Source organism: Vanrija albida (assembly GCF_041260175.1).
Source record: "Vanrija albida strain AlHP1 chromosome Unknown contig_4, whole genome shotgun sequence".
In the NCBI taxonomy this organism is placed as follows: domain Eukaryota; kingdom Fungi; phylum Basidiomycota; class Tremellomycetes; order Trichosporonales; family Trichosporonaceae; genus Vanrija; species Vanrija albida.
Window position 1 is genome coordinate 2,595,263 of NW_027191423.1, and position 12,395 is coordinate 2,607,657.

Here is a 12,395-nt window from a genome sequence, read left to right on the forward strand (position 1 = left end):
GCCGGACACGACGCCTATATTGCACCGACCACCTCTGAACCCGTCGTCCCTCACGCTCCCTTGCCCTCTGTCGTTGTAGGCAACACGCGCGACAAGCGACAAGATCCCCGCCCATGTCCTCCAGCGACAGGCATAGTGACGACCCTCCATCACCGCCTTCAACCAACTCTATCCCAGCACCGCTACCTCCACCACGTGTATCCTCACCGCTCGCCCCTCGTCACCACCGTTCGACTGCATCTCCAACTCATGCTCCTGCAGTAGCAGCAGCTCGAGGTGACCAACCATCAGGTACATCTTCCTTGAGAACCCTCCATCTCTCGTCGACACGCCCACCTTCAAGAATGTCACGCGTCTTCAACCTCGCCGATGCCCTCGACGACACCTGGGACGTTGACGACGTTGATCGCCCCGAGCACCTCTCGGAAATCTTCAGCTTCTTACCGACAATGGCTGCGCGCGAATCAAACGAGGAGGGCAGCACGCGCAGCAGGCCAGGCGACTCGACTATGACGCTGTCGTCTGTGGCGCGAGCAGGGCCCTCAACACCGCCACGCCAATCGCCAACAACTCTGACGTTTGACCAGCTCCTCGGCGCTGTCCCGCGTCCACCACGGCCGCTGCCTGTCCCTGCGTCGACGTCGCGGACAACATCTCACTTGGGCCCGGTACCATTCCGCCCGTCTGCCCTTGGTATGAGCTTCCCCAACAATCGGATAGACGGCAATGGAGGGAGCAGCACTGCCACCGCTGGCGCCAGTGAGCCCCACCCTTGGACGGTGCCTCTGGAGACGGCACGCTTGGCGGGGTACACTGGCAACAGTGGGACTCGTGCGACCGACTATGACAACCTCGCACGTCGACAACCCCGGACCGCTGAAACAGCAAGGTCGCGCTGGGCAGAGGCTCGCGACCGCGAACGCGAGACGCAACGGCAGCATGCTCGGGACATCGTGGCGGCATACCCAGCCCCTCCAACGCCGTCGCGGCCCATGCTGCCCATTGTGCCTCGGACCCGCCCAAGTACTGGCGACGAAACCTCCAACATTGGCCCCTCGCCCCAGCAATTGTACGGGTCTAGAAACAGCAACGAGAGAATGGCAACCACGATGTTACGACGTCGTCGAACGGACACGGATCGCGCCACCGACCGAACCACCATGACAGCACGCACTGTGTTTGGCTTGGATGACATGGACATTGAGCCTGCGGGCAGAGGCCACAACCACATCTGGGACCAACTCGGTGACCCCGATGCTGATTCTGACGACGATGATGGTACCATCTCGATCCCATGGGGTCTCTTCCGAGAGGGAGAACCGGTCACGTCGACACTCGCTGCAGGCGATACCGATGACAGCATCGGCATACTTCCGCACGCTCTCGACGACATCAGTCTTGACGGCTGGGGAGGAAACGCCGAGCGTGGTGCGACCTTGTCGCGAGGCCGGTTCAACCGCCGACGCCAGAGTGTGCGTCGTTCCGCCGACGAGTCGGATGATTTCGCCATTGATTTCTCGCCACGCCCTCGCCAATACTCGTATGCGCCTACAAATGCAGGCAACGCCGAAGAGCCTGTGGTCGTCGGTGGCCTACCTCCGGCAGTGCGGACCACGATAAGTACCCTCGGTAGGCGTCGTCGCTCAGGCGGGGCTGCCGCAATGGACGCGACAAAGCCCAGCGATCGCCCCGATTTACCTGCCATGGCAAAGCGTCGCCGAAAGGACTTGCAAGATTTAGCACCGGCTCGTCCAACGTATCTTTCATTCACCGCTCTGCCAGCTTCAGCCGTGCTACCAAGCGAGTTTGTCACGCCTAGTGGCCACTCGAAGCTTGAATTGAGCACCAGAGATGTGGGCGATCTGCCAAACCGACCCGTTGTAACTTTCGCGCCAAGGCACAAGGTCGACAACGGAGACGACGATGCCTGCTCGATTACTACGACAAAGCCGATTCCATCCGGGATTGGCGTCCACTACTACGAGATCGAGGTCCTGTCCTTGGGCAAGTGCGCGAACCTCACTGTTGGCTGGATGACACGAGGCCTCAAGCTCAACCGATTGGTTGGATGGGACAAGGGCTCTTGGGGCTGGCATGGTGATGATGGCAAGACGTTTGAGGGGTCAGGTTCTGGGTGCGACTTTAGCCCTGCATGGTGTTGTAAGTTTGACTCTCCCGTCTGTGGGCTATGCTGATGTGGCAGTGGGAGATGTTGTCGGGTGTGGAATCGACTACACTACCGGCCGAGCATTCTTCACCAGAAACGGGAAATTGCTCGGCCACGCGTTCTCAAAGATCCCACAAGAGCTTTACCCAGCCGTGGGACTTCGTGCAGCCACGGAAAGCCTCGCCGTCAACTTCACCGGGCCGTTCACGTACGACATCGATTCACATGTCGCTGCTATCAGCACCAAAGTTCGTGACTCAGCGATCAAGCCGCCGCCCACAGTTTTCTCGAGCCCCACCACGCCAATGGGACGAGTTCCTCGGCTGGCCGAAGTGGCCAGTGAAAAGCAGTCGGTCGGTGAAGCGCCAAGCGACACTGCGACCCAGCTTGGAGGAGAAGCCACAAGCGGCACCGGTGGCCAGCCTCCATCCTCTGCCCGACTCCCATTGGGATCTTCGTTGAATGATCCCGCGAACCGTGCTGCAGCCGCCATGGTCTTCGACTTCCTCAAGACGTCAGGCCATGACCGTGTTCTCTCGCTTCTTGCGTCCTCGATGGCAGACCGTGGCATGATCTCGTCGCGTGTGCCCACCTCACCAGCACTGCCTCCCACCGACGAAGCGGTACTAGCTTCCACAAAGAACGACTACCCATCGCTGGCGTCTGCTGTGCGCTCAGCATCAGCTGCGATCGCTCGACCCAGCGCAATCCCTTGGTCCCTTCTCACCAGCCTGGATCCCCAAATCGTGCCAGAGCGTGAGGTTCGCCTCGCCATCCTTGATTTCGCCGCACTCGCTGCTCAGGCAGGAGACAAGGCGGCCGCCTCAGCGCCCGCTGACCACGACATGGACCTGGACGCTGCCGAGTCTGACGGCATGGACACCGACATGGATGATGACCTAAGTGACCTGGACGGCCAGGTTCTGACTGTTGGCCAAGACCTGCGGAGGCGATCCCAGGCCGAACACTGGCTTGAGGCTGATGCTCGACTCCTCGAGCACGCCGCTACCCTCCTCGTTGGGCCGTCGGCTCTTGCGGACGAAGTGATCCGGGCCGCGCGAGCCGAAGAAGCGGAGAAGATGAAACAGAGGCTCGAATGTGAGTGTGCCATTGGGGCATTCTGGATCCAGACTGACAGCCTTCAGCCGCCCTTGGCCTCAAGAGCCGCTCGAGACTCGAGACTGCTATCGGCCAGATGCATCTGGTCACAGAGGCCCTCGGAGCGGTTGGTGACGGCAGTGCCGCCTTTGTCGGCGTCGACTCTGTCATCAAGCCTGCAGCCACTCAACAAAATTCGGGCTAGGCTTCAATCACGACAGAATAGGCACCCACAGACTACAGCCTCAGCGACAACGCCCCGCCAGTGGCCCAACGGCTACACTGTTGTATCCAAAGCCTCCTTGTAAATATGGTGCTCTGTTGTTTGTAGGCCCAGAACAATGACATGCGATGACACTCTATTTGTACAATTGCACGACGGCAGGGGACTTGGTTGGGTTCATGGGCGCTGTGTTAAACGGGAACTGGGACGTGGAGAAGCGCGGCGAAAGGTGCGGCGAATAGCTACTACTACTTCTTCTTCTTGTTGCCGCCGTTCTGAGCTTGCTGCCCACGACTGGGGCCCGCGGTGCTTGAACTTGCTCCGGCCTGAAAGCGGGGTAACTGCTGTTACTGGTGAGCTCAAAACATAGGTCCTCCACTTGCCCTGCGCTCGGGGACCGCATCGCTCCTCGCATTCGCCTTCGTCTGCTTGACAGCCGGCTTCTTAGTCTGGGGGTCAGCTGCTGAGCGAGCAGCGTTCTCGGCTGCGAGCAGCCAATCGGCGTCGTCGTCGCTTTCATTCTCTTCGTCTTCGACGGCCGAGATAGGGCGCTTTCCATTGCTGTTCTGGCCAGCAGAGTTGTTTATCGTCGACTGTAGTCAGCAAGTGGACCTACTCCGAGACACCTACCTCCTCAACAGCACCAACATCAGAGAGACTGGACACTGAGCCCGCGCGGATCTTGGGAGCGGGGGCGGGGGCGGGGGCCTTCTTGGTTGTTGGGACCTGGGTAGTTAGCCTGGCATGAGTTACCGACTCACATCTCCTCGGGATGTGTTGGTCGAGCGCGCGTTGGGTGCAAACTTCTTCAGATCATTCTGCAGCTTTCGAGTGAGTGACTACTCGACACGGAGTCGTACCTCGCGAATCACGTTATCTGTTTCGAGTTAGCGACCCGGGGGTGAGGAAGAGGCGCGTACCCTTGTTCCGAGCTTCGGTACGGAGAGGCTCTGCAAAGATCAGAAGGCGGCGCGGTAGATCTGTTGTTTCCACGTACGCTCAACAGCGCTTTGGAACGCTGGAAGGATCAGCTTCAAGTAGCACATGGGTTGCAGCTCTAACCTCGGTCTTCCTCAGTCTGTTGGGTGGTCAGCTTCGGCAGTCACAAGTCGTGGCACTTGCCATTTGACCCAGCTGCAGCCGCTGCAACGCGGTAGTGGAAGGTCCCTTGATAGTCTTAGTCGCAAAGTCCAATGAAGATACACTTGTACTCACCGTCTCCTGTAACGGCGTCAGCTGAGAATCTGGGATCGTATGCCGAGGCCTGCCAGACTCACCTTGCTGGCACCCTGAAGCTGGCGCTTGAGATCATCGATCTCGGCGAGCTGAAGGGCAGACTACCCATGAAGTAAGTAGTGCTATCACCCAGTGGAGCCGACACGCACAAACATCTCGTTATCCTCCGTCTTCTTGGCGAGATCACTCTGGTACGAGTTTGAAAGCGTCTGCGCAGCTTCGACAAGACTGTTCAGGTGCTTCATGTGAGCGTCCTTGTCTTCAATTCGCTGCCGGAGGTCGGCAACCTTGTTCTGTTAGTCACCAGGTCATCCTTGCTTCAATCTCACCTTGCTCTGAAGGTCTTTCACTCCAGACGTTGTGGGTGCCGAATCCTTGAACTGAGAAATCTCCACCTTTGCGCGTTGCAGTTCAGCCTCCGCAGCGTTCGACTGGTCCTGGCGGTGTTAAAGCGTATCTGGAAAACGGTCTGTACGCCAGCTTACCTTCGCTTTGGACAGCTGAGTCTGTAGGATTGCGTTTTCCTTCTCAAGCTTAGGGACCTGTTGAAGCTGTTGCGTCTTCTGTGCGATATCGGCCTTCAGCTCCTTGATGGATAGCTGAGTGCCGTCAGTAGGGAACGAAACGGTAACGCACCATTCGTTCATTTGCGAGAGCCTGGGCGACTTTCTCTTCTTGGTTTGTCTGGGTGATGGTGTCATTGAGGGTCTAAAGTCAGAGACGGCAGCCCTCTTCAAAGTACTCACCTGTATCTCGCGCTGATACGATTCAATCCGCACTTCAACTTGCTTCTTCTCAGTGCGCATCGTTTCAATCTCGGACTCGAGCTGGGCTTGGATACTTTCACCACCAGCATGCGCGACTGTCGCGGCTTCGCGGAGCTTGATATCATTTGCCTTGGCTTCCGCTTCTTTGGTCTGAAGCTTCTCTTGAAGATCCTTGACTTCCTGCTTGAGGGAGGCGTTCGCAACTTGCAGCCTGTTTCAAGGTCAGCAGATGTTTCTCCTCTGCACCCACGTGTTAATTTCTTGAGCTGAAGCCATTAAGGAACTGCTGTGGCGGCTCTTCATGTCATGGATTTCCTGTTGGTGCTCAGACGTGAGTTCGTTCTCCAAGTCGCTCTTGCTGAGCTCGGTCTCATGGAGCCGACTACGGAGGTCGTCGATAAGCTTCTGGTCGGCCACTTTGATCCCCCTGAGCGTCTTTAGGCTGCAAAGTTAGCGGAGACACTGGCAACAGAGTCCCACCTGGACCGGTCATCTGCGCGATCTGCTTGGAGAGCAGCAACAGATTCGGGGGAAAGAAGGCCGCTCTCAACAAGGCTGCAACCTTTCAGCACGTCCTCATTGCAAACCACTTACGCCCTTAGCTGATCGGTGAAGGACTTGACATCGTCACCGACAGTAGCGACCATGGCCTGAATGTACTGGTCCAGTTGTTTACTTGTTGTCAGCTTCGGTTGCGATGAAGGGAGACATACTTGTGGTCTTCTTTCGTGGCAATCGTGCCCATGAGCTCCCGTATGACTGTCGGTCAGCATGTGTACTCGTGGCCTCCCGACTCAAACTCACTGGCATCTTTCGCGTCAATTGCCCTCGTGTGCTCTTCAGTCGCATCCTTGAGTTTCTCGATAGCTTTGGCGTGGCCCTCGGTCGCCTCCTTCACCTCGCTCACGGCCTGAGCAGCCGTGGCGGCCATGACTTGACGGGCACTCTCGGATTCTACTGTCAGTCCAAAGCTATGATCTGAAGCTTACTCTGGAAGTGTGCCTCAACACCTTCCTTGATATTGTTGACTTCGGCTGTGGTGCGCCTTAGCTCGCCGATGGCTTGCTCTGAAGCCTCCATGCGGGACGCCGCGGCCTCCTCGTACTCTGCGAACGCCGTAGTGACAACAGCGACCCTAGGATGTCAGCCTAGGAAGACGAGGTCGCCACACAGCAGGCCGCATGTGATAGCCGAGGATGGCTTACTTATCGAAGCACTCTTGCACCAGCTTTTTCGCGTTCGCGATGCTGTCCTCCTTCGCCTGCTTAATGGTCTCGATTTCCGTTTTGGCGCTTTGAACCTCCTCACTAAGCGTGTGATTGAGTTCATTAAGGCGCGACTTCTCGACCTGGAGCTCCCGTATCGTCTTGAGATGGTTGAAGTTGGCTTCCTCCTGCGGGAGTCAGTGAGGGCACCCACACGGGGACGGAACTGACCGCCAACTTGTACTTGCGCTGGGCGTCTTCAATTTGGCGAACAACAGAGCCCAAACCTCCAACGTCAATGGGGGCAGGCGACTCGATTGGTGCTGGTGTGTTCCTCTTGCCGAAGAAGGGCGGCGGGCATTGCTGGCCTTGCTGGACAGAAAGACTGGGCTCAAAGGAGCGGTTGGGATCGGTGCGTGAGTTGCGGAAAGGGGTGGTTGGATTGCCAGAAAGGTTCAGTGGGTCACTGGTGCAGGGGTTAGCTCAACTTCGAAGCGGAGGTGTCGAGATGCAGTTACTTAGTGGGAGGTTGCAGTGTACCATGCCCCTCGAAGGAGTAGCTTGGGTTGTACCATTGGCCATACGAAGTGGGCAGAGCCTGCTGTGGTTCGTTCTGCTCGCTACATACCTGAGTGAGCACGCCGTAGGTCGGGTGCCAGGTGGCACTTACATGTGTCCAGAAGGTGACACATCGGTGCCAGGCCTATTAGTGAGCGAACTGTGTCCAGACCGGCTTAATGGAAAGGAAGCACTTGACGGATTCCCGAAAGTCGGTCCTCCAGACTGAGGCTGGGAGAAGGGAACGTGGCGAAGGGAGGTTTCTTTTGGAAGATGTCCATTGTTGGTCTCAACCTTGGATGGAGGGAGCCTGCTGTGGTGCGGGGTGTCAGAGTGAGCCGAGGCGGGAAAGTGACTGGGGTCTTGACGAAGAGGAGCAGCGTTGGTCTCTGCCTGGTCGTCCTCGTCCAACTCATGGCGACGAGCGAAAGCGGTTGATGGCCGAGAAGGGATCGGATCCTTCTGTTCGAACGCAGCTTGGTCTTCATAGCCCCACCCACGTTGATCAGTACCATGGGCCATCCAGGAAGCTTGGGTTGGGCCGGCCCGTGCTGGCAGGACCGTAGAGTAGCTGCCTGGCATGTTGAGAGCCTGCTCGTCACCAGACACATTGCGTGTGCCGGAGCGAACTTGCTTCCCCCCTTCAGTGTGAGGGGCGGGATAAGCGTCGGTGTTCGCATTTGACGGAAGGTTGCGGTTTGAATGCGGGATAGAGGATGGAGGAAGACGAGAAGAGGTGTGGTTCTCATCGTTGCCGTTCGAAGTGGTTCGAGTGTGGGGAGCAGGTGTTTCATGCCACATCTTGGGCGCATCATCGATACTGGAGTGGGGAGGAAGGTGGGGGTTGGTGTGGTGCAAGTGGCCGTCGAGTGTAGGAGGGTCATCGGGCGCCATGCTCTGGTTGTGGCTGAGGAGAGTGGCAGGGCCTTGCGACCGATTGATGGGAACAGGTGGCCACGAGCTCATTCGAACATCGTCGTCCTCATTGGGAGTGGAACGGTACTGAAAGCCGCCGTTGGTAGGCTGGTTGCGGGCTCGAGACTCGGCGGGTTGAGGGGCTGGGTCTCCAATCTTAATAGGAGATCCGAAGACGTCGTCAGGATCGGTCGAGGGGACGGGTGGCTGCTCCTTCCTCCCGAGGCTGGTGCGGAGAGGGGCCATGCTCCGAGAGCGAGTGGGGGCTGGCTGGTTTGCGACCGCGGCGTGGAGATTGCTCTTGTTCCAGCCGGCCTGCGCAAAGCCAAAGCCAATGGTCGAAGGTTTGCCCGGCCCAGAAGGCTTGGGCCGGTTGTGCTTATCGCTCGCTCCAACCGCCATAGCGGAGAAGGCTGAGAGGAGAGTGAGCGAGGGCGGCATCTTCCTCGTGGGGCATGTACTTACAGCTCGGGTGGTTGGATGTGGGGAAGGTAGGGTGGCAACGAGTCGCTCACGCCGAAGCGGGGAAGGAAGGAGGACGGGGTGAGTGAGGAGTCAGCTGTGAGTGAGGGAGGAGTGTGAGTTGTCGAATCGGATGTGGATCAGTGGGCTTGTGTTGGCGACTGTGAGGAGGTGGGTGAGGGTAGAGGAGGGTTTGAGAGGGGTGCAGGATGATAGCAACGAGGAGAAGAGGGAGATGGAGAGAAGGAGAAAAGTCAACGACGGGGAAGAGAGAGAAATCAACAAGTGTCGACGCCAGTCGCCCAGAGGAAGGACGCGCGCGGCGGCCCGTGCGCCGGTCCGTGCGGGGGAAGGCAGCCACAAGCACACAAGAGTGGCACTGCACCCACCCCGTCTTCCTCGCACTCGGCGTCACCCCAGACACACAAGCTCGCACGTCACTGTCCCCTTGGCAGAATGGGGTCAACACATTGTGCTGCACAGCAAGCAGACGGTGCCAAACGGTTGGGGTTGGGCGCTTCATGGGACTGTGCGAGTCGACGAGGGCCGCCGCCGAGAGCTTATAAGCCGGGTGAGTGAGCTCCCATCCGTCATGCGCACAACACTCCCACCAACGCGATCCACCGCCACCCACCGACCCCACCCACAAATGTCCACCATACGCTTTCTCCGCCCTATGCTTCAGACGACCACCTCATCCACTCAGCATTCGCCAGCTGTGTCCACCCGGCTCGCACTCGCCAATCCTACCCCGACGCTGAAGCCGCAGGGCTGGGCCCGATTCAAGGCCAGGGCGTTGTCCATTGTGAGTAGTTAGACCACCGTGCCATGCTCATCAAGTTAGCTGCGCCGCGAAGCCGCGAGTGCGCCCACGACCGCGGCCACCCCCGAGTCCGCGCCGCATCCCGAGTACCCCCTCGGTCTGCTCCCCCCCGAGTCTTTCTTCGAGCAGGTCGCCAAGTGCGAGGAGGAGTACCGTAACGTCAAGGTGTTCTGGGCGGTCCCCGGCTTCCAGACCCCCAAGCTCTGGGACAAGGCCAAGCTGTGTGAGTTGACGCGTGGGCGTCGTTGGGGGGTGCTGACTGCGGGAATAGACCAGCAGCGCAACGAGCTCGTCAATGTGCTCGTCTCTCTTGATTGGCACAAGGCCGAAGTCGAGTCGACCCTGGCGGCGCTCGCTCGCTGTCAGAGCTCGCGGAGCGGGAGCGCGAGCTCGATCATGACGGACGCGACCGACGCGGCGTGCTTTCCCGGTGCGTACCCTTGGTCTGATCGGGACGAGTCCAACTACGTGCGCGAGCTCGCGGCCCACCCTCGTGCCGCCGTAATGGACTACCTCAACGCCCATTACATCGCCCTCAGCCAGCTGAGGGACGACGTCGCTGGCTGGCAATCGGACCTCCTCGCCGTTATCGACCATTTGTAGAGGGGAAGCAGCGCCCAACGACGTGTAAGGCGAAAGCAGCGCCCAAGGACAATGTCTGCGTCATAATCATGAGAGTAGTTTGTTCATGGATTACCGTTATTCTTAAGCTCTTTCGTGCATGCCCTGTATCCGTGCTGGAAACTACAACCGGTGGAATCGTTCGCTGCAGAGCACCCCTCGGGAGAGGAGCTCGGTATTGGGTCGCGGTTTAGCGCAGGGGGCTCCAGCTCGTCGGAACCATGATCTCGGTCGACATCGACTGGGCGAGTCTCGCCGTCTGTGCAGCTCGTCAGTATCAACCGGGCCTGCGAAGCACATCGCTACTCACCTCCCTGACAGTCTCGCTCCAGCCACCGATGCTCCAGGCCGACTCGCGAGTCTCCTTGCGGGCCTCCAAGCTGGGGTAGTGCCAGATGTGCATCACATGGTGCAGGTCGCCGATCTGCGAGAAGAAGGCGCCCACTGGCTCCTGGAAAGGTATCAGCAATGGCGCACAGACACGGAGGCCCTCAAGCATGCGGTACTCACAACAAACTGCCGCCGGGCCTCGAGGCCCCTGCGCCAGGCAAACTCCCACTCGAGAAGCTTTCCAGGCTGCAGCTGGTATGTGCGGAGCTCAAAGACGCCACCGTTGGGGTAGCCGCTGTTGTATGGAGGCGACGAGGGCCAGAAGGAGAACTCGGAGATGATCTGGTGCTGGCGGTTCTGGATGTGGGGAAGGATGGCGTCGAGCTTGGACTTGAGATCCTGAAGGCAGAGTGAGTACCTCGTGACCCATCAAATGTGTCTGTGCGGCGGCACAACCTACCTTGCTATCACGGTGGCTCTGGAGGGCCTGGTCGTAGCCCTTGTAGCCATCGTACTCGAGGATGTGGTTGAAGTTGCCAACGTCGCCGACAATGGTCTCGAAGCTGCACGACACCTTGAGGTTGCCCAGCTCCGAGTGATGGTCGATGAGGGCCGCAAAGTACTTCTCCGCGGCCTCGACGTACGCGTCGCGGTGGCCGGGGATGACGGCGTGCGTGATGAGCTCGTGGACGTACTTGCCGCGGCCGACAACCTTCGAGTGCTGGCTCTTGGTAATGTCGCCCTCGGCCTTGGCTGTGTCCGAGCCGTAGAAGAGGGACTGGGTGGATGAGCGCGTGTCATCTCATCGCTGGCGCCGGGCTATCCCCTCTGAGAGGCGTAGAGCTGTACTCACACCGAGGATTGAGGATTTGGCCTCGTTGGTGGCCTTCTGCTCGCCATCGGGAGCTGCCGCTTGCTCGCCCTTAGACGGTTCCCATGCCAGCTGCGTGGCGTGGAGACCGCGGGCGGGGAGGGCTACGGTAGAGCGGCGGGTTGCCTGGAGAGGGGTCCTGATGAGGGCCCTGCGAAGCATTGTGATGGGATGAGTGGCGAGGGTTGATTGTGTATGTGGATGGAAGAGATGGATGAGTGGCCGGGTTGAGGGGGAATGATGTATGCGGGGGGTGGGGGTTGGTTGGGTGAGGTGAAGGGCCGCGGGCGGGGGTCGGGTCCTAAGCGATGAGGTCACCTGGGGAATGGAATGGGCGAGTCGCGTCGGCGGTTGCTACAACGAGTCAGATTGGCTCACACTTGCGGTTCATGGGTCATTGCTCATGGCCCTCCTGATCGGATTGGATCCTGCTGCCCGACGTCACGGGAGGAGGGCGGCGGCGGCGGTTTCTGGGCGCAACTGGCGTAGCAATCTAGCCGGCGAGCGTCCACCCTGCCAGCGACCAGCAACGCGCGCGCGCTTGTTGCTTTTGTCCTGCCAACAGTGACGTTGCGGGCGAGAGGCGTCCTGCGTCAAGGGCCAGGCGGACATGGTTTCAGGGGCTTGGCTACTGTGCGCGCTGCACTCGCCGTCTGTCCGTCTCGTCTGCACAGCCAGTTGGTATCTCGCTGTCAGCCGGGTCAATGCGTCTTGACCCGGTGAGCGCGCGCGCGCCGGCGGGGCCCAACATGGACAACAAGGGCAGTCTCTACCCCAGTGAGGTCATATCCGGCCGACCTACGCCGATCGACACACATCACTCACCCTGGCGAGCTTGCCACATTTCGGCATTTACTTATTTCCGCCACGCGACGACCCTGGTGACCGCCAGGCTGCGAGCGCGCGTCAATCCCAAGTTGCACCACCACCACTGATCGAACTGCTCTCGCTCAACGACGACTACAAGACTGCTTGCTGCGCTGATTGCTACAACGCTGCTGCCGGTGTACCAATACCTCAGCAACGAGTACAGCCCAGCTCCCAGTAGCGTCTCTCGCACACAACCAGGTACATACTCTCTCACCTCCTCGCTCCGCCGCTCTAGTTCTCTTGCTCACC

General features: G+C 59.2%; 4 protein-coding genes across 4 annotated transcripts; 2 read left to right on the top strand and 2 right to left on the bottom strand.

The window, feature by feature from the left end:
- Window positions 1–1,661: 1,661 nt before the first annotated feature.
- Window positions 1,662–3,470, top strand: Q8F55_005745 (uncharacterized protein; the record flags this gene model as incomplete). The annotated part of the gene is made up of 3 exons (XM_069354233.1): window positions 1,662–2,160; window positions 2,204–3,265; window positions 3,313–3,470. The coding sequence occupies 3 exons, from the start codon at window positions 1,662–1,664 to the stop codon at window positions 3,468–3,470; spliced, it is 1,719 nt and encodes a 572-aa protein (XP_069208875.1).
- A 377-nt stretch (window positions 3,471–3,847) lies between these two features.
- On the bottom strand, window positions 3,848–7,535 carry Q8F55_005746 (uncharacterized protein; the record flags this gene model as incomplete). The annotated part of the gene is made up of 22 exons (XM_069354234.1): window positions 3,848–4,081; window positions 4,119–4,214; window positions 4,250–4,312; window positions 4,349–4,365; window positions 4,409–4,438; window positions 4,486–4,506; window positions 4,551–4,566; window positions 4,704–4,709; window positions 4,766–4,825; window positions 4,874–5,011; window positions 5,054–5,161; window positions 5,210–5,323; window positions 5,471–5,702; window positions 5,742–5,933; window positions 6,086–6,166; window positions 6,205–6,250; window positions 6,296–6,445; window positions 6,481–6,626; window positions 6,697–6,884; window positions 6,928–7,068; window positions 7,325–7,399; window positions 7,449–7,535. The coding sequence occupies 22 exons, from the start codon at window positions 7,533–7,535 to the stop codon at window positions 3,848–3,850; spliced, it is 2,241 nt and encodes a 746-aa protein (XP_069208876.1).
- A 1,745-nt stretch (window positions 7,536–9,280) lies between these two features.
- On the top strand, window positions 9,281–10,057 carry Q8F55_005747 (uncharacterized protein; the record flags this gene model as incomplete). The annotated part of the gene is made up of 3 exons (XM_069354235.1): window positions 9,281–9,436; window positions 9,476–9,677; window positions 9,726–10,057. The coding sequence occupies 3 exons, from the start codon at window positions 9,281–9,283 to the stop codon at window positions 10,055–10,057; spliced, it is 690 nt and encodes a 229-aa protein (XP_069208877.1).
- Window positions 10,058–10,265: 208 nt separating this feature from the next.
- Q8F55_005748 (uncharacterized protein) lies at window positions 10,266–11,438 on the bottom strand (the record flags this gene model as incomplete). The annotated part of the gene is made up of 5 exons (XM_069354236.1): window positions 10,266–10,334; window positions 10,386–10,526; window positions 10,586–10,804; window positions 10,866–11,183; window positions 11,259–11,438. 5 exons carry the CDS (start codon window positions 11,436–11,438, stop codon window positions 10,266–10,268), a joined length of 927 nt encoding a protein of 308 aa, XP_069208878.1.
- Between the last annotated feature and the right edge of the window lie 957 nt (window positions 11,439–12,395).